Genomic DNA, 18,493 nt, shown 5'->3' with positions numbered 1-18,493 from the left:
AGGAGAAATAGCGGGAAGAGCGAGGGGCTGCTGTTTCTCTTCGAAGGTGGGGCTTATCACCATTCATCATGACACGTGTGGGACATCCAGGAGGGGTAGGAGTTTAGGATGCCTGGGTGGGAACCACCTTGGCTACGTGGCAAGAGAGGGTTGGTCGGGGATTGACCGTTGGGCTTGTTTGGTGGTGGGGCTTAGTCAGTGCATGCGACGTGCAAGGGCGACCAGTAGAGTAGATTTGTTGCTATTTGGTCAACGTAGGAGACAAATGTCACAAATAAGAGAGAGACTGTTTTTTATTTAATAGAAGGCCCATGACTTATCATCATTCACTATTTCTCTCTACAAAAAATTATAAAACCGATTTATATAACAGTTGTTTTGATGGTTTATTATTATTACCTTTGCCGCAAAAGAGGGTATTGCTATCTAGCAACTATATATATTTTTTTAGCTATTAAGTAATGAAAATAGCTTTCCTTATTTTACCCATTCACTATTTGTTATAGTGATCAATAGTTACTAGATTTAAATTTCCCCCCTTCTTTTTTTTTTTTGGGGGGGGGGGGGGGGGCCTAGCTTGAGCAAGAATAGTTCCCACTTTTCAATTGTTATCCATTATTTATTATCATGATAGTTAATATGGATCCGCATTACCTTTTCTCTCTCTTTTCTTGAGGAGGGAGTGTCCAGGAGGGCCATGTCTAGTATTTTTTTTCAGTAAACCATTTTATTTCATTGTTCTTTTTATTAAGTTTTGAGATCTCCCTTTGATTATAAAAAAGAAAAAGAAAAAGCAAAAAAGGCCATTTTGAGATTGTAATGGTTGATAATAGTTGAAAAGGGTCTATTATTTAAGAATATTATAATTAATATTAAAACCTTGGATTAAAATTATTTTTTCTTAAAAAGTATTGATTGCAAAACCTGAACAATATGATGCCCAGGAAAGAAGACGATCTACTAATTCAATACTATCGATATTTAGATTGAAGGGGATTCAACCACTATGATCTCATAGATTTATCTCTTTCGACAAAGCAAATGATTCTTATATCACTACTTTGCTCCTTAAATTTTGAGCTCTCATAGCAAGAATGGATCCACCATTGATCAATTAGAAAGAGGATAAACCACTAAGATATATTATAATAAAAAATATTTAACAAAAAGAGTATGAAATATTAGTTTTCTAATTAGTAGAACTTTTGATAAAATATTAGTTGAGGTTTTGTTTATGCACCTTTGTATTGAAATCTAATTGTTATCTTTATTTTCTCTGCCCTAAAATTTTATAAGTTCCTAAAAGTATAATCATCTAAAATATATGGAATTTCTAGTACTTTTTAGTTTAAAGTGACCAAACATAGTTATACAGTTAAGGCTCGTTTGGTTGGGGCTAATCTAACATGAAAAAAAAATCCCATATCAGATTACCATATTTGGTACAAAAAATGATAAGAGAGATGGTCAAATAAATAGTGAATGGATTTTATATCTGTTTTAATGAGACAGAGGGCAAAACAAATACCACGAAGAGGGTGGTATTTTTTTCATGCTAGATTACCGAGTAGAGTATTTGATGAAAGTGTCTCCACATTTTGCATTGAAACCTGAAACAGCAAATGCTCTCTTTTTTTTTTTGGAAGTGGGGTGGGGCAAAGAACACTAGTGAACTTTGTCCGTAGAACTCTTATTTTATTAGTGAATAGACCTTCTATATCCTAGTGCCACAGGTCGAATAAGTTCAACAAAATATGTTTCCGGAAGAGTTCATGGAAATCTTAGTCCGCCTACTTTTCTTTTTCTTGAAAAAAAATATATATAGATATCCTAACAACTTTTCCTTTTAGTTTTTCAATTTCTACAAAATTATGGTCTATATATATCTTATAAAATCATTATTTGTAGTTTGTTTGGTTAAGTTATTGGACAGTCTATGTCAGCTACCTATGAAAATTTTGTTTTCTTTGAGAGTCGATTTCAAGACACGAGATTCATCTTTTGTCAGTGTTGTGAAAAGGAAGCCTGATCATGCATTGGAAGGTGTTTATGAAGCAATACATGAGTTCTTTTAATGGGCAATGTAGGCTAGTAACTGCTCCTTACAATATAATAATTCCTTAATTTAAAGAAAAACCTATGCACTCCCACAGGATTGGCAGATTTTCATGTCATCTAAAGCTTTAAAACATTGAAAAATAATTTGGTCATTACTGTCTTTTATCATTCAATTCCCATATTATTCAAAATCAAAGGAACTCACATGAACATTATATCATAAAACAAGTGCTACAGCGTCCAACTATATTATTGGAGACAAAGAGTTTGCTTATACTTCTGTTGGCCATGCCAAGCAGCATAGTATTCATAGCATCCTAGTGATGTGGAAAGTTTTTTGCTAGCGTATCATATTGGATTAAGGATTCAAGCTAGAAAATTCAAAAAACATTGCAAGCTAGAATTGAGAGTGTAACTTTGCATTAGAAAGAACTTGTTCTATTTTCAATTTTTTTGGTGAACTTCTATATTTAACTTGAACCGGCTTATATATGCTTCTTCGAAAAACAAGTTCATAAGAGGCCTTTCATATCTTAGAAAGCCATATTTTAGCACATGTATCAAAGGGTTTTTTTTTTTTTTTTTAATTTGCCGCACACGTAAGAGAGGTAAAGAGTTTACATTCTCATAAGAGCTATTGAAGAAGGCAATAAATGCAAAGCAATGAAGCACAATATACAACTTTATATGCTATCATCACATAATATAAATTTCTAAATTTTAACATACATTCGAATATATTAGAAACATAGGGGTGGCAACTTTTCAGATAGGCGTGAATTAACAATGTCAGAAAAGTATTTGGAACTCATATATAAAACTTGAAAAACTAAAAATACACAATTAGTTAATGGCTATCTATACAAAATGATGGCAGTTGTTTGAGAATCATTAAGCTCATCGCTCTATGAGAATTTGAGAAGGGATATACATGAGAACCTAAAGCCAAGCACAATATATTCTTTATCAGTAATTGATTCTCGAAAATAGACTTTACCTAATCTAGGAGTTCTTGCAACTAATATATTAAGTGAAATCCTTTGAACAAATCATTTAATTTTTTTTATTTAAGATAAATTAAGTATCAAATAATAACATTGTTTTATTCAATTAGTTATGTTTTAAATTTTTTTGTAGGATGTATTAGGATTTATATTTTTATCATGTGGCCTGGAATTTTTATAATTTAGCATTACAATTTTTAGATGAAATTTGAGTGATGGCTACTACATTAGGTATACAAGTATAAATTCTTAGTACAACTATTAATGATGCCCTTTTTATTCATTAAGTATGATTTATAAATTCAAATATGTGGATCACCAACCATTTAGTTGTTGCATTATCCCATTAATTCCAAATATTTAGTGATTAAGTTTTGGACAAACTAGAACTATAAGTTGTGTAAAATATTACTTTGTTAGTCATGCGATGGCTACCTCAATTAATTGTTCTGTGTGCATTAGTATGTTAGAAATGAATTAACGCCTTATTTTTTTGGAATATCGAAGAGATTTAGTTAAAAACTCATCCTTTTAAAAGTATGGGATTTTAAAAAACTTAGGCCATGCTCTTTAATTATTAAATTCTAGAACGCTAATAAAGAATTACAAAATTTTGTATATTACTAAACAAAGCTTTAGCTAGATTTTGCAATATTAGAAAAGAAAAGAGCACTCAAGCAGACATACAAAATAAATAAATGATGGTATGACCAATGTCAAGAGAGTGTATTTGCATATTTGGAAACTCTCATTATTTTAAAAGAGAGTATACAATCCTCCAAAATTCCTTAACATCCAACTAACACTCACCTACCCCATATGTACTAATTACCCTAGTCCATGAATACTATATTAGGCTCATGAATTGAGCAAGTCATAACTGTCAATATTCTTCTCCATAAGTAACTCTCTATCGCAGTTAATTCTACGAACAATTGCTTACTTTCTAGATTTCAGCCTTTTTGAACAAGTACCAATTGCCATATGAGTGATAAGTGATTGGTTTTCATTTCTTCCTAGCATCAATATATAATTAAAACAACAAAATCAGTTAGTTCATCATTTGGCCATCAAATATTGTTAGTTGGTGAATGGTTGTATATATATATCCTAGAGCCGTCCGTTTCCAATATGGATGACGTAGCAGCTATCCCGACTTGTGCTGTCCTCTGCAGTGCAAAATGCATGTTGTACAAGATCATGGTTCAATCTAAGGAGGTCCCAATCACGAACACCAAAAGCAATGGATAAAAGCAACCTAACAACCACCTACACCACAATCTCAAAGTGGCAAATAATAATAATTGTCTAGATTATGTGTCCATGCATGTCAACTAACACAAAAGTGGTCCTTCTATACAAGGGTCACTCCACCAACAAGACAAATGCCTTTTTCTATTGCTTTAGTTGTGATCTCAATCTGTTTTAAGCAATGCATGTAATAAAATACTAACGAATCATTTTGGTGTTGATTAAAGTAAAAGGTAAAATACATGGTGCCATTTTTGTCAACTTGGAGGATTTGTTGGCATTGGTTCATGGGATCCTGAAGAGACCTACGCAGACTCTAGGAATTATTTTGGGTGGGGACTATTGTGGAGTGTTGGCTAATCTAATCCAAAACTTTGATCCCACCATTCACCAACATATCCTTCCCCTTGACTCCTTTTAATACCTAATTATGGGGGCCCCTTGGATCATTGAAATATCCAAAATACCTCTTCTAGCCTTGCATTATTAAATATGTATGTATTGGGTAAGGATTGGCTTGACCACAGCCTTCTTGCCATGCATGCAAGTGAATCAAATAGTACATGCACCATTGGACATGAAACAGCACGGATCATGATGAACTAGATGTCAATTTTCAGGGGGTCAATGAACAAATGATGAAGAAGTGCGTGACCCCCCACCAAGAAGAGATTGCATGCATTGAAGTGCTTTCGTTGCATCTAGCACTGCTTTTGCTCCTCCAACGCCAACCAACACTCCCTTTGAAGTACAACGGTCACCGTGGCATTAATGGCCGTTGTATAACAGTTTTGGAGGGGACTAACCACAATTGATGGATTAATGATGGATTTAGATGGCTGTTCTTTGTGAATCATTTGTATGAAAGCCAATATATGACATAAGTAATGGCACTTATTTACCTATCCACTCTTCACTAATATGGTTGGTGTTTTTAAGATTCAAATTTTTGTTCCAGCTGATATATATATATATATATACACACACACATACAGTCAACCATTGAAAAATAATGGTACAATAGTATATATGTACGGAGTATTTGGTTCACATTCGAAATCCAAATCAGAATCAGAATCAGAATGAATTAGAAAAGAAATCGAAATAGCTATATTTCTCAACATATTTGCTTCATGATTGAAATCGGAATGAAATTTGAAAACTAAACAAGAGTCAGAATTGAGCTTTGAGGGATTAGTGCATTCCTATTTCCTTCCAGAATGGAGATAAAAAATAGGATTCTCTACCAGCTAAAAGACTGAAATGAAAGTTATTCATTTTCATTTCCATTTCAAAGCCCAACTATCCCCAACTAAACATGCTGGTAAATTATTGCTATCAAGCTAACAATTTAGAGAACATTAGTGGTTCTAGACTTTAGTTTTAGAGTCTAGATTTAATTATCAACCAATGTTCAGGTTAGATTATCAAATTACTAAATGTTATTCAGCATCCTGTTTGCCTCCGTAGATGCAATAAATATTTTTCTTTTCTTTGGGCAGTATAAGAATTCCGGATTTACAAGTATAGATTTATCATGGTGTTCTCTTTAGATAAATCCCAGAATTAAGGATTTCTTTTGTTTTTTTGGGTACTTGCTTAAGACTAGCAATTGTTGGAGATAATTGTGGAGATCATCATGGAGATAATCACGAAGAAGTAAAACATGGAAATACAAATCATGACAGAATATCATACAACGGAAATTGTGGTGTCTTTATATGGATTGGACATGTTTTGCTCCTTCGTGATTATCTCCACAATGATCTCCACAATTATCTCCAACATAATCTTCTATTTACTTATGTACATCGTACCAACCCAAACCGGAAGGTACAAAACGTACCATAGCATACCGGTTCGGTACCGATATTTGATATGAATGGTGTATCAACATTCGGTATGCCAAAAGATTTTTATACCATATTATACTGATATAATGCTAGTATGGTATCGGTATGGGTCCGGTACCGAGACGACGATCCTTACTCATGTATATAACCAATCATCAAACAAAAAGGAGGCAGAATTTTTTAAAAAAAAATTATAAAGTTCTCCGTAAAGTATAGAAAGTAAATACCACATACGTCATGGGCCACATAAAAATATGCTATGACTTTACTATTCTCTAGAATCTATTCATAATAGCAAATTCAACACATCAAATTAGAAAATTATGGTCTATTAGGCTTGGATAAAATCTACTTATTTATCTTTCTTCGACCGAAATAATGCAGGATAAAAGAATATATATATATATATATATATATATATATATATATATATATATATATATATATATATATATATATATGGGGATTGATAACCTACTCTATGTTATAGTAGGTTATCAATCTACCCATTTTTCATTGGACAAAAAATACTCTTATTTTTTGTAACTTTTAAGAGTGCTTTATGTATTTTTACAATCTCACATTAACTCACCCTCTCAACCCCCAATTAATGCTCTCTTCCTCTCTCTCTCTGTGTGTATATATATATATATATGTATGTGTGTATGCATGTATGTCTATGTATGTATGGATGTCTATATATGTATGTATGTATGTATGTACATGTATATGTATATGTATGAGAGAGAGAGGGAGAGAGCATTAATTGGAGGGGTTAAGAGGGTGAGTAAATGTGAGATTATAAAAAGTCATAAAGTATCCTTAAAAGTTATAAAATGTACGGATATTTTTTGTCTAATGAAAAATGGGTAGATTGATAACCTACCATAACAGAGAATATGTTATCAATCCCCTATATATATATATATATATATATATATATATATATATAGCATATCAACTATTTAATTGGATTGCGTTTTACAAAGTGATTCATCTAACATTGCAAGCAAAGCCATCGACTAGATCACATAGACGAAGCTAAATAAATAAAAGGTTACATATCGCACAAGAATATTGCATGCCAATGGACATGGCACAAGGGCATCGCCATTGAGGTTGGTGAGACCAAAACCATCTTATCCCTTGAACCTACCACTTGTATCCATGGCGGAAGGGGTGGGGTTGACATTGATGGCAGGTACTTTTTTTCTCTCCCAGTTTTGTTATTTCGGTCCAAACCAGTGTCATTCCAGTCAATTCCTGACAAAAGAAAAACCAGAGAATAAAGAAAAAAAATTCTAAGCGAAACCCACTCCAGCGAGAGCGAAGCTGTGTTCACTCGGAGCGCGAGAGGGAAAAAAGAAAGAAAAAAGCTTGCTTCCGGGAAAATCTTTAGTTAAAGAAAACAATTAAAAAGAAACCCTAGTGAGGTTGGTTGGCTCTCCGATTCCTCTCCCTTCCAAACACTCGTAGCTTGATCCAATCTCTCTTCGCTCTGGCATTCGGATTCCCGGAAAGTTAGGGTTTCGTCGCCGGATCTGCAACTCGATTTCGCCCGCGAATCGCCGAATGCTGCCCTCCGGGGGCAGGTGATTGATAAAGGAGAGGTTTTCTGCACGCAATTGGGCGGATGGTGGAGGAAACCTAACTTCAGAGCTCGGGAGGGGAAGAGATCAGAGGCCATTGGGCTGTGGAAATGGTAAAATGTGACGCTTAGATTGATAATTTTTAGAAATTTTTTATATTTTTTTGTTTCCTTTTCTGCTAAGTTTTGAAGAGATTGCTTGCTTGTTGTGCTGGGTTGTAAAAAGTTCGGTTTTTTTTTTCCTAATAGGTTGTGTCAAAATTTAAGTTTTATTGTCTTTTCTTGGACAATGCGAATTCCTACTTTAGGGTTTGACTAATGAACTGACCAAAGAAAACACTTGGCTCGGACAATGATAGCATCGTCATCGTTTTGATCCAAGTCTACAATCACAGAAATCTGTCTGAATTTTAAGATAACAATTGTCCTACTGCCTGAATTGGTGGATTGCTTGCTTCTGTTCTTTTCTTCAGTCTAGAACAGTAATCGTGACTTTGTATTACAGGCTATGGTGGTAGAACCGCTGCTCGACTCATTCTGGATGGAAGATTGCATGTCATGGGTTTTTTTGGTGGATGGGAGTCCTCAGTTTGGTGCGTGAGGAAGAGGGAGGGGTGGAGCTGCGGTGAGAGGGGACAGTGTGGTTGGAAAAGATGCCTCCTTCACCTGCATTGAGGTGCTCTCCTGGGAGGGACCATAGAATGGAAAATACACACAAGAGGGGCCAAAGTTTTGAGAGTGGGCTAACGCACAAAGCCAAAGACGACGATCTTGCACTTTTCAATGAGATGCAGAATCGCGAGAGAGAAAACTTCTTGCTCCATTCGACAGATGATTTTGATGACTCTATCTGTAATGCTTCAAGTCACCCTTGTTTTGTTATCTACACATTTCATTGCCTCTATACTTTGTTCTTTGCTGATCAATATGCTAGTTTTATGTATTGGCTATTAACCTTTTTTTTTTTGGTGTTATTAGCAAAATTGAGATACTTCTCAGATTTCAAGCTCAACATCAACATTCCAGCTCGAGGAGAGAGCAGTGATCTACTGAATGCAGATGGCGAGAAAAATGACTATGATTGGTGAGCTTTTTTCGTAAAACAGTCTGTAACATTTTACTCTTTCATATCATGAAACAAGATATCCTGTTCATTGTGACTTATGGAGAACTTGGATGCATATCTGATATAAGCTCAGCTGACGTGGTATTTTTGTTGACACTGGAATTTTGTGAACTGTAAAAGGGAAGTATTAGCAGCTAACCAATGAATTCTTGGAATTGTTACAACTGTGCAATACCTTACAGCATTTACATAAGTTTTCCTTCTGATGCATTTATTGCAATTAGAAATATATTTAATTCAATATTTTCTTCTTGTTTCTCTATATATTGTTAGTAGCTGTTATCCATATGATGCCATGGTCATTGCTATGAAACAGGCTATTGACTCCTCCTGATACTCCTCTTTTTCCTTCATTGGATGATGATAATGATGAGCCTCAACCAGTTAACCTGGCCCCTAGGGGGAGGCCACGAAGTCAACCCATTTCAATATCAAGATCGACCATGGTAAGCATTACTTCTCTATCATTTGTTCCTCTTTTTTGTGGTTCAACTGGCTAGTGCTTAGTATTTAACACTTTTCTAGGAGTGTCCTTCATATTTATCTATGATCACAGGGTGAGAAGGTGCACAGGACAGGTAGAAGCAGTGCCAGTCCGTGTCGACTAAGCCCATCCCCCCGATCTAGTTATAGTGCAGTTCAATCAAGAGTAAGGCCGTCCTCAGCTCCTCGTGCTAGCCCCCCTCCTGTTTTACGACCAACAACGCCGTCACGAAGATCAATAACTCCTCCAACAAAGCCATCAAAACCTACTCCAAGGTCTTCAACTCCCACATTGCAAAGGATGAGCACTGGTTCATGCGGGCAGGTGTTCTCCTCTGGAGCAAGGGGAACTTCCCCAGTAAAGGCAAGTCGGGGTAATTCTGCTTCACCAAAATTGCGAGGTTGGCAATCAAACCTCCCTGGTTTCTCCTCGGATGCACCGCCAAACCTCCGAACTTCTCTATCGGATCGGTCAACATCACGTGTGAGGGGGTTGTCTCCAGCATCTGGAAATGGAAGGGATTTATCATCAAAATTTCGAAGGCAGTCAATATCACCATCTTCGTCAAGAAGTGCCAGCTTGTCGCATAGTCATGAGCGAGATCGCTTAAGCTCTTATAGTAAGGCTTCTTCTGGTGAAGATGATGTGGAGTCAATACGCTCTGTATCTGTAGGAACATATGGCAGGTCCACAGCAAGAAAAAATGGAGCATCGGTGAATAGCAGAGCTATGGCATTCTCCAAGAAGCCATCCAGAATGCCATCTGTGAGTTCTGCCCCGAAAAGATCTTTTGATTCTGCACCTCGACAGATGGTAAATTTCACCTATAGCTTCTTGTATTATTACCATTATTTGAAATATATTCTGGAACAGTTATATGATTTTCGACTACTTTGCATTAGCTCCGAAAGTATCTGTACTTTGTTCAAAGAGCAAGTTGAGTCCTCTGATCAGTCAATTGAAATTGTCATTAGTTTCAAGTAAACCTTTATTCAGTGAAAAAATCTTCTAATGTCATATTTATGTAATATTAGAAAATAATGGGCAGTTGCTTAACCATGCCTCCTAGTCTTGTTTTTAACCAATCATGTCTCTTTTCAGTCTCTACCACCCACAGTCATTTAGTTTATTAATAATCTTACATATTCTATTCTTCAGCTTCTCAATGAATGAAGGTTGGTGGGACATCCCGCGCCTAAATAAAAAAAATCCCTAGAATCTCATCTTCATAATGGTGCTTTTTCATGTCCCCGTAATCTATCTTCCTTAACCTCACTTCTATTCAAAGACTTCTCATTAGATCCCTGATAATAGTTTCTAATAAAACTAACTGAAGGGAGGGGACAATAATTATTGAATTTTTCATTTTGGTATAGCCAGCTTAAGCTGTGATAGAATTTCTTGTATTAGAATCTTCCTTAATCTACTTCTTTATGATAATGTGGGACTGTGTATTGTGCATACATTAGGACTAGGTCTGTTCAATAGGGCTCTTGAGTTTGCTTGGACTTGTAAATGATATTGGTGGGAAGGGAGCACACAACAGGGTGGTGGTTGCATCAAGAATGAAAACAAATTACCAGGTTGGTACCAATTTGTTATTTCAAAATCTAAACCTAGTGCCTGCATGCCCAACCTGCGCTTAGTGGGTTTAATAGAAGTAAGCCCCTCAGTTTGTTAAACTACACCCGAATCCGATTGTTAAGCTTAGTTTTTCGAAAACATTACTTCTCATGTTTCTTATCAGGAGTTGTAATCCTCTGCGACTATGATTTCTCAAACCCTTCATCGCAATTGTTAGTTGGTGTTTTAAATTTCTTGATCTTCCTTCAACCCTTAAATACAAATTCAAGCCTGTTTCAATATTAGTGCTGTTTCTAGCCTTTATTAGCTATGCCCATAACATTCAAATGTGTTCAACAACACTTCATTTCGAAAATTCCAACCTATAAGCTTTGATTTACATACTTTATAACCAAGCTTTAGCTTTTTAAATCTTTCGGAGTCTTTCCATATATAATTATCTTGCTTCAACCTCCTGAGTATTTTGAAAGCACACAATTTTTGCTACAATGTGTCATGTCATCATTCTTTAGTCTCACTATCTTGCAACCAATATAGAAAGAAACTTCAAAAAATGTAAGAAACTTAAAAATTTAATCTCTATTTTTTTAGATAGCAGAACTAATGTAACCAAATGGTTTTGACTGTTCCTAATCTTATTTTTGCGTAATTTTCAACTGGTAGTGTTTTTTCATATTTAATCAAGTTATTCTGAACCACTCTCATGGTAGTGTTTGGTACAATTCCAGAGATACACCCTTTCTCACTTGCAGCTTAGCTGTAAATGCAGAATGCAATACCAGACACGAGATACTGGCAGAAAAATCAATAAGAAGGATGGAGCATAAACAGATAGGAAATCGAATAGAAAGAACCTTCTAGAAAATTTTTAAAAAATGTTATTTAACAACAGTTTACAGGCAGAAAGAGAAGTCCTTGAAACAAGATTATTGCCAAGTTGGTGGTAATTGCATTTACAACAAGTGTTGTATGGACAAGGATATGAGAATTGAATTTAGACACATTTCCAAGTGTTTGACTTGGCAAGAGAGTTAAAAAAGGGTGATACAGGGATAGCTTAGTCACATATTTATTTTTCAATACTATATAAAAATAGAATATATTATTTGTTAAGGTCTTTCACTATATGTACTTTCAAACTTCCTCATTGTTAAGAGATACAAGACAGGATATTTTGCACAGTTATTTCAATATCTACATCCTCGACCAGCCTCTAAAAATGAAAAAAAGTCCATATCAACATTATTATGGTGCGTTGAACTTATCATTGGAAAATCAAATTATCCATCTATCCGCAAAAGCTGGAAAAAAAAGAAGCTAAGTATCCAAGTGTGCGATATGTATCTGATTCAGATACATTTCTGACATGTATCCTTGGAGTCACACACAAGTACACAGCTAACACGAGTGTCTATTATAATACTAGATAGTTCAAAAGCTCTTCATTACATCTTATAATCACCAAGGGAAAAGATGCTTGCCTTTTGGCTTACCAGACATAATGAATGCCAAATTTCACAAGCATTCAGATCACAATTGTCTTTATCATCCATGAATAACATGAAACAAGGGGCCTTCCAACTATTTTGTTTAAAAAAAAAAAGAAAAAATAGATGCATAATGTCTGGAAGCTGATGTTAGTTCTGGATACAGCTTTTTCAAAGAAGGCTTATTTGTACCCTTCCCAAATTCTGCTCCCTAAACCTAGATAATTCTTTGAACAAGAGAACATCGTTGCTAGATGTGTTGATCTCTCCAGATGTTTTTCTTCTCTGAACATTAAATTTGGCATTATACTCTTTAACTGCAAATGTTGTTCAAAAGCTTTGACTAGTCAAAACGTATTCCTTCGAGGGACAGTTCTTACATATGCAAATTGTTAATTTGTGATATTAGTTATTAGATCATCATCATCATCATCGTCATCGTCATCTAAAATTTCTCCTCTCAGTTATGGAATTAATTTTAGAGTAAACTCTAAGTTGAAGGGGCTAAAGTATTGAGCATGATTTACAGCTGGTTGCCCACTTTGGACATCACCTCTCTAGAATTTGCTCCAGGCCATGGTAAATAGGCGAAAAAGAGGCCTGCCACGAAACCTTTAAGGCTACTTTCTTGATAAGGAGATACAGAGCAATGGTTCCATTTTAAACCTTTGCAACATAGGAACAACCCTCAAAAATTTTCATCTAAACCAAAAAAAATGTTACACAAATGATCAAATAAAATGCATTCCCATTGGGATGTAACCCATTGTAAAATTAGTTTTAGATTCTTAAGGGGGAAGGGAACAAAAAAGAGAAAACCAGCCTACAGCCTGGCATAAATATCAACAAAAAATTCATTAGCTCGGTTTCATCTATTTTTACCCATTGGCTTACAATAAAGAAAACAGAGACATGTAATATAAATGCGTTTAACAGCTCATCTATGTGCATAGCTAATATCTGGTTCAGGAACCTCTATGTATGATAGGTTTCTTGATTTCGGGTTTTACAACTTGGCGAGTTTGTAAGCAAGGATCAATTTGATCTATTTTTTAGTACTTTTTAAAGATTAAATAATTATGTTTTTAAAAAATTAATGTGCTGATAGCCCATAGAACATTGAACCAGCATGCCTGAACTGCAAAGTGCGGCATGTTAGAAAATTATTTCTAAATATTTTTCGTTCTATGCACCTTTCTGTCAATCGGATTTCTGAATTTAGTTTTCAAAGTGAACCTAATACTTTATGTCTGATTAGGTCCAAAGTCTTTCTTAGAAAATCAAGTGCTAATTTGACCATGCTTCGTAGTTGCCACGTTAGTGTGGCATTCTTAGGCTTCATATCGATATTTTGAAAAATTATAGATGAAGAGAACTAAACTGAACATTATTTAAATATTTCTTTTTATCTATGAAGTGTTCTTGTATAATCATAACATCTGGGATAGGAGCAACTTGAAATGCTCATGGGTGAAGAGCAGTCTAAGAAACTTTAAATCTCCAAACAGTCAGAGGTTGGATAAGTCAGATGTGAAGAAAGAGACGTGCCATGGAAAGGAGAAGTTTTCTTTCAATAGATTATAGATTTCTTCAGGAGGAATCATTTTGTGGTTTATGAAATATTGTTGATTATCATACTTCTATCTGTTGCAAGGCATAAATATGGTGATTTTATGTTTGGATCCCCAATTTGTGCATATGTTTTTCTAATATTGTATTTTCTAGTCTGCTTCAATCTCCTTGATACATATTTACTGATCAGTGTCTGTTTTGTTACCTTTCTTTTGTTTCCATCTTTTATGATTGCAAAGAGAGATTATTTGCAGAGATATAGATTCCTTTTATTGTTTTTGCGATGTGAGTTTACTTATTTGCTGAAATTTCAAATAGGCAAATAGGACTAATTTGGGACTTTCACCATTTCTATTATTCTTTAAGATACTAGATATCGGACCTCAAGTTACAGCATAACAGTAGGCTGAGTTAAGTTGTTGTGGTCTGGCCCAAGATTCATGTGAATAACTCTGCCTATTAGGATACTCCACACCCCCCCCCCCCCCCCCCCTCCTCTCTTCCCGGGGCAAAAATCTGCGGAGGAGATTGTGCAAATTTGACATATATAAAGTTTCTTGTTAGGATCAAGAAAATATAATGAGATAAAAGTGAAAAAAAGAACTAGAGAGGTTTACAAAATGATGAGGTGGTATTTTTCTGATAATAATATTATATTATCATGAAACAAACATACTAACCATGTCACTGTTTGGAACATAAAAAAATCATAAAGTTTTGCAATATATCTTGAATCACCCCTGGTATTTGTCATTATTTTGTACTATTCAGGAAGGTTATATAGAACTACCTATAATGATGGTGCCTGTTATCAATGTTATAATTCTTGTGTTTTACTGATGATAATATACAAAAGAACTAGTATACATATATAGGCTTGGCAATGAACCTTCACTTGCATGTGCTCTTGCTTCATTACCTTCTCAAACCTATTTGCTCATTTTGCTGTTCCTCTTTCTCTTGGTCCGATTTTGATGACTACAAGTTTTGGCTTCATTATGTCAATGTCATAGTGACTGCATGCTGATATCTTTCTCATTCTGTTCATGTGTTCATCATCCATTTATAAATTTAGCAAACAATCTGATCAGCATATGCCTCTTATGTTAGCACTAAGTTTCTTTTGCTTCACATTTCTGTAGGATCATCGGACTCCACAAAATATGTTCAGGCCACTTTTATCAAGTGTCCCTACGACCACGTTTTATGTGGGGAAAGCAAACAGTTTGCACCGGCCTATGTTCTCTAGAAATTCTTCACTTACAACAAGCAGCAATGCAAGCTCTGAGCATGGAGCCAGTGTTGCTCCTGATATGGAGGATAGTGACCATGAGCAGAGTGATCTGGCTGGTGATTGGGGAAAGACTCAACAGCCTGATACCCAAGAGGAAGTGTTTATGTTTGATAAAGTGGATGAGATAAATGAAGATGCAGGTCATAGTATTGATGCCCGTAAGCTCCAAAGCAGTAATGAATGTTTTGATGAAAGTATGGCCAATAAAAACTTTGAAGAGGCTATGACTGACACAATTGATTCACCTGAGTTAGAAAATTCCATGAGCAATGTTGGTGATGCTTTGAGTATTGCATTTGCTTCTCAAACTTCAAATGCTGCCAATGAACATTCTGAGGTTGACTCTCATGGAATTACTGCCATTTGCTCTGAATGTGGAAAACGCTTCCATGTCATGGAAGTGGATGGTGACATGGATGTTTGTGAAGAATGTGCTGCAAAATATAGGCTTTTAGCTTCTGTAGAACCTGGGGCTAATGTTCTTGTAATTCATGATGAAATGGGTGAGCCAGGCATTTCGACTGGAAAAGATAGATTGTGTGGTGAAGTGCAGCTACAAACAGGAGTGCTTGAAATGTCAGAAAGGAACGGTGGTGAAGTTATGGTTAGTCAACGTGGAAGAAACAGCGAACAAGAGCCTGATGTCTTGCCGGACGGTTCTCCATTTCAGTTGGCAATGGATCAGGAAGAGCTAAACCTTTCTCAACAGCAAATGGACAGCCAGAGTGAAGTGAGTATTCCTGAATCTGATAATAGAAACAAGTCTCAACAATCACAGCCCACTAGCCAACCGAGCCTGTGGTTTGACTGTCCTGAAGGTACAGGTATTTCAGTACTGTTGCAAAGGTCAAGCAGCAGCAAATGGCCTGTTGTACAGGGCAGAGCTTTCTCTGCTACAAATATACTTTGCTCTGAGCCATCATATGCGAGAGATAATATGAGTGTGACAAGGCGCAGCATTGGGAGGGACAGTGCCTCAGCTTCATCTTCTGTTGATCTGGGATCATCTAGGTACACGGAAGTCTCTGTTCAGCGCCAGTTAAGCAGCAGGAAGGGTGAGATGAACAATGTCAGAAGTGATTGTAACTCAGGTACTCGAAGCATTGGTTCACATTCAGAAATTTTAATAAATGCCTCTGAAGCTCCAGTTCTTGCCAAAAGTGAAACAGGAGCTGATTTTGATAGCTTTGTTGCGGGTATGGAGAATAAGGCCCAGCAACAAAAGTTTTCTGCTACTGAAATACATAACTCTTCTAAAGGTACAGAGCTGAATACCATGGAGCACTCATCTGTTGGGCAAGCCATTGTCGGTGGAGATTTATCAGTCTGTGCTGATAGCTACGTGGCATCAAATGCATCTGACTCGCAATCATTGAGTCACCTGTTGAGTATTAATTTGCATGAGGCTTCATCGGCCGATAACCTAAATGATGAGGAATGTACGTCTTCAAACAATGTTGATGAAGTTCTCTGTGAACATAATGAAAGAAATATCCAAGACCCAGTAATAATTACTACTCCAGATTGCTCTATTAGTACAGAAGATCATATGCTAATTGATACTGGCTGTAGAGTTGATATTTCTGATGCTGCCACCCATATCTCTTCTATTGTGGTCATAGGAGAACAAAATGATCATCATAATTCTCAAGACTCGCAAACTGAGTGCACACCCTCCCAAATATCAAGCAATGTGGAGGATATTCATGAAGGTCGTATCTCCACAACGTCAGATAAGGATGTATTGGTTTCTGCATCTCAATCTAACATTGCTGAACATCATCATTGTATTCACGGTATGTGGCTTGCCTACCAACCTTGTCATGATATTCTGTTATCATACCATTAGCAGCCTTTTTTTTCTTCGAATTATTTTGTCATATTAGGCAAGGATCTCAGTTCTCAGGATGGAAAGTAAATACTGATTAATATAGACAATTTTGAGTGAAATTTGGAGAATAGGGTCTTGGTATATTGTTGATTGCTTGCTGTATCCTTTTGTTTTCTCTTATTGAGGTTCTACTGTGACCAATATTTTAAGATCATGTTTTACAAGGTACTTAGGTTCAACAAGTGAACCTGCTGATGTTGCTCTATAACATGTATTATTAATAAGCAATAGATCCAAATATCTCCATCTAGAGGTGCATGTCACCACAGGAGGAATTAGCTTTTCTATAATCTATTACATAACCTTTGCTGCACATTTTAGCGTCTGGTATCTTCTGGTACTGTCAAAGATGTTGAATGATGTAGTTCTTATAATTTCATTGACCTTAATTTAGAAACATTAAAACATACAGGATGAAGGCCACTAATAAAACTTTGCAGTCATTCCCTAATTACTGAAAATAAAAAGAACCACATTTTGATATTCCAAGTTTCAAATCTCCCACATCATGGTTGCTTGTCCACCATCAGTTTATTTTATTTTATCAACTGGAATTTGTAAAATTATGATTTTATTTTGACTCATACTTGCCTTTGACAGAAGAACCAACTGTAATGGTTGAAGGTCCAAAGAGACAAATGCTAAGAAGCTTGACGCTGGAAGAGGCAACTGACAGCATACTTTTCTGCAGTTCTATCATTCATGATCTGGCCCACAGGGCTGCAACGATTGGGATGGAAAAGGAGTTGGTTCCACCTGTGGTTCCCCGTCCAACAGTTACAATATTAGGAAAATCTGTTTCTGATCAGAAAGACTTGTGCAAGATTTCCAATAAACGTAGTCCATATTCACGGAAGGTCAAACGGAAAAAGTTGGAGACCCTGACCACATTACCTTCTGCAGAATTGGGAAATAGTTTGGAAAAATCAGATTCTACGCCTACAAATGCTGAGATTTCAAACACGGTGGATGGTGTAAAGCCCCCGAAGCTGGAATCAAAATGCAACTGCACAGTGATGTAGAGAGTTCTAATTCATTCAGTGCATATATTTTGACAAGAACTGCAATGTTTGCCACGTTCTCTCCCCTTCAGTCCAGTATTTGTAGAGATCTCTGTATTCTTTCCGAAGAATGAAATTTCTATACTTTCAGGGGAACATCAGCATGTATGCCCCCATTCCGATGTATGTGTAGAATATGCTGCGAGCTGGTAACATGATCTTGCAAAATTATTGTCTTTTTGATCAGTTCACAAGATGAATCAGAGTTGTGAGACAGTCCATTTCCCTGTTTTCCTACTA

At 35.9% G+C, this 18,493-nt stretch overlaps 1 protein-coding gene across 1 annotated transcript; it reads left to right on the top strand.

Moving 5' to 3' along the window:
• The first annotated feature begins 7,472 nt into the window (after positions 1-7,472).
• Positions 7,473-18,493, top strand: LOC103715870. The gene is made up of 7 exons (XM_008803646.3): positions 7,473-7,868; positions 8,260-8,606; positions 8,733-8,838; positions 9,197-9,326; positions 9,437-10,177; positions 15,150-17,097; positions 17,793-18,493. Exons 2-7 carry the CDS (start codon positions 8,408-8,410, stop codon positions 18,212-18,214), a joined length of 3,546 nt encoding a protein of 1,181 aa, XP_008801868.1. The 5' UTR covers positions 7,473-7,868; positions 8,260-8,407; the 3' UTR covers positions 18,215-18,493.

This window comes from Phoenix dactylifera, unplaced genomic scaffold (genome assembly GCF_009389715.1).
Source record: "Phoenix dactylifera cultivar Barhee BC4 unplaced genomic scaffold, palm_55x_up_171113_PBpolish2nd_filt_p 000328F, whole genome shotgun sequence".
In the NCBI taxonomy this organism is placed as follows: Eukaryota; Viridiplantae; Streptophyta; class Magnoliopsida; order Arecales; family Arecaceae; genus Phoenix; species Phoenix dactylifera.
Note: the sequence above shows the minus strand (reverse complement) of the source record. Positions and strands in the feature narration are given on the sequence as shown.

Coding starts and splice junctions, on each gene's coding strand:
- LOC103715870 (XM_008803646.3), top strand. CDS start 8,408: ATGCCTCCTTCACCTGCATTGAGGTGCTCTCCTGGGAGGGACCATAGA. Junction 9,327..9,436: donor CAATATCAAGATCGACCATG/GTAAGCATTACT, acceptor CTATGATCACAG/GGTGAGAAGGTGCACAGGAC. Junction 17,098..17,792: donor ACATCATCATTGTATTCACG/GTATGTGGCTTG, acceptor TGCCTTTGACAG/AAGAACCAACTGTAATGGTT.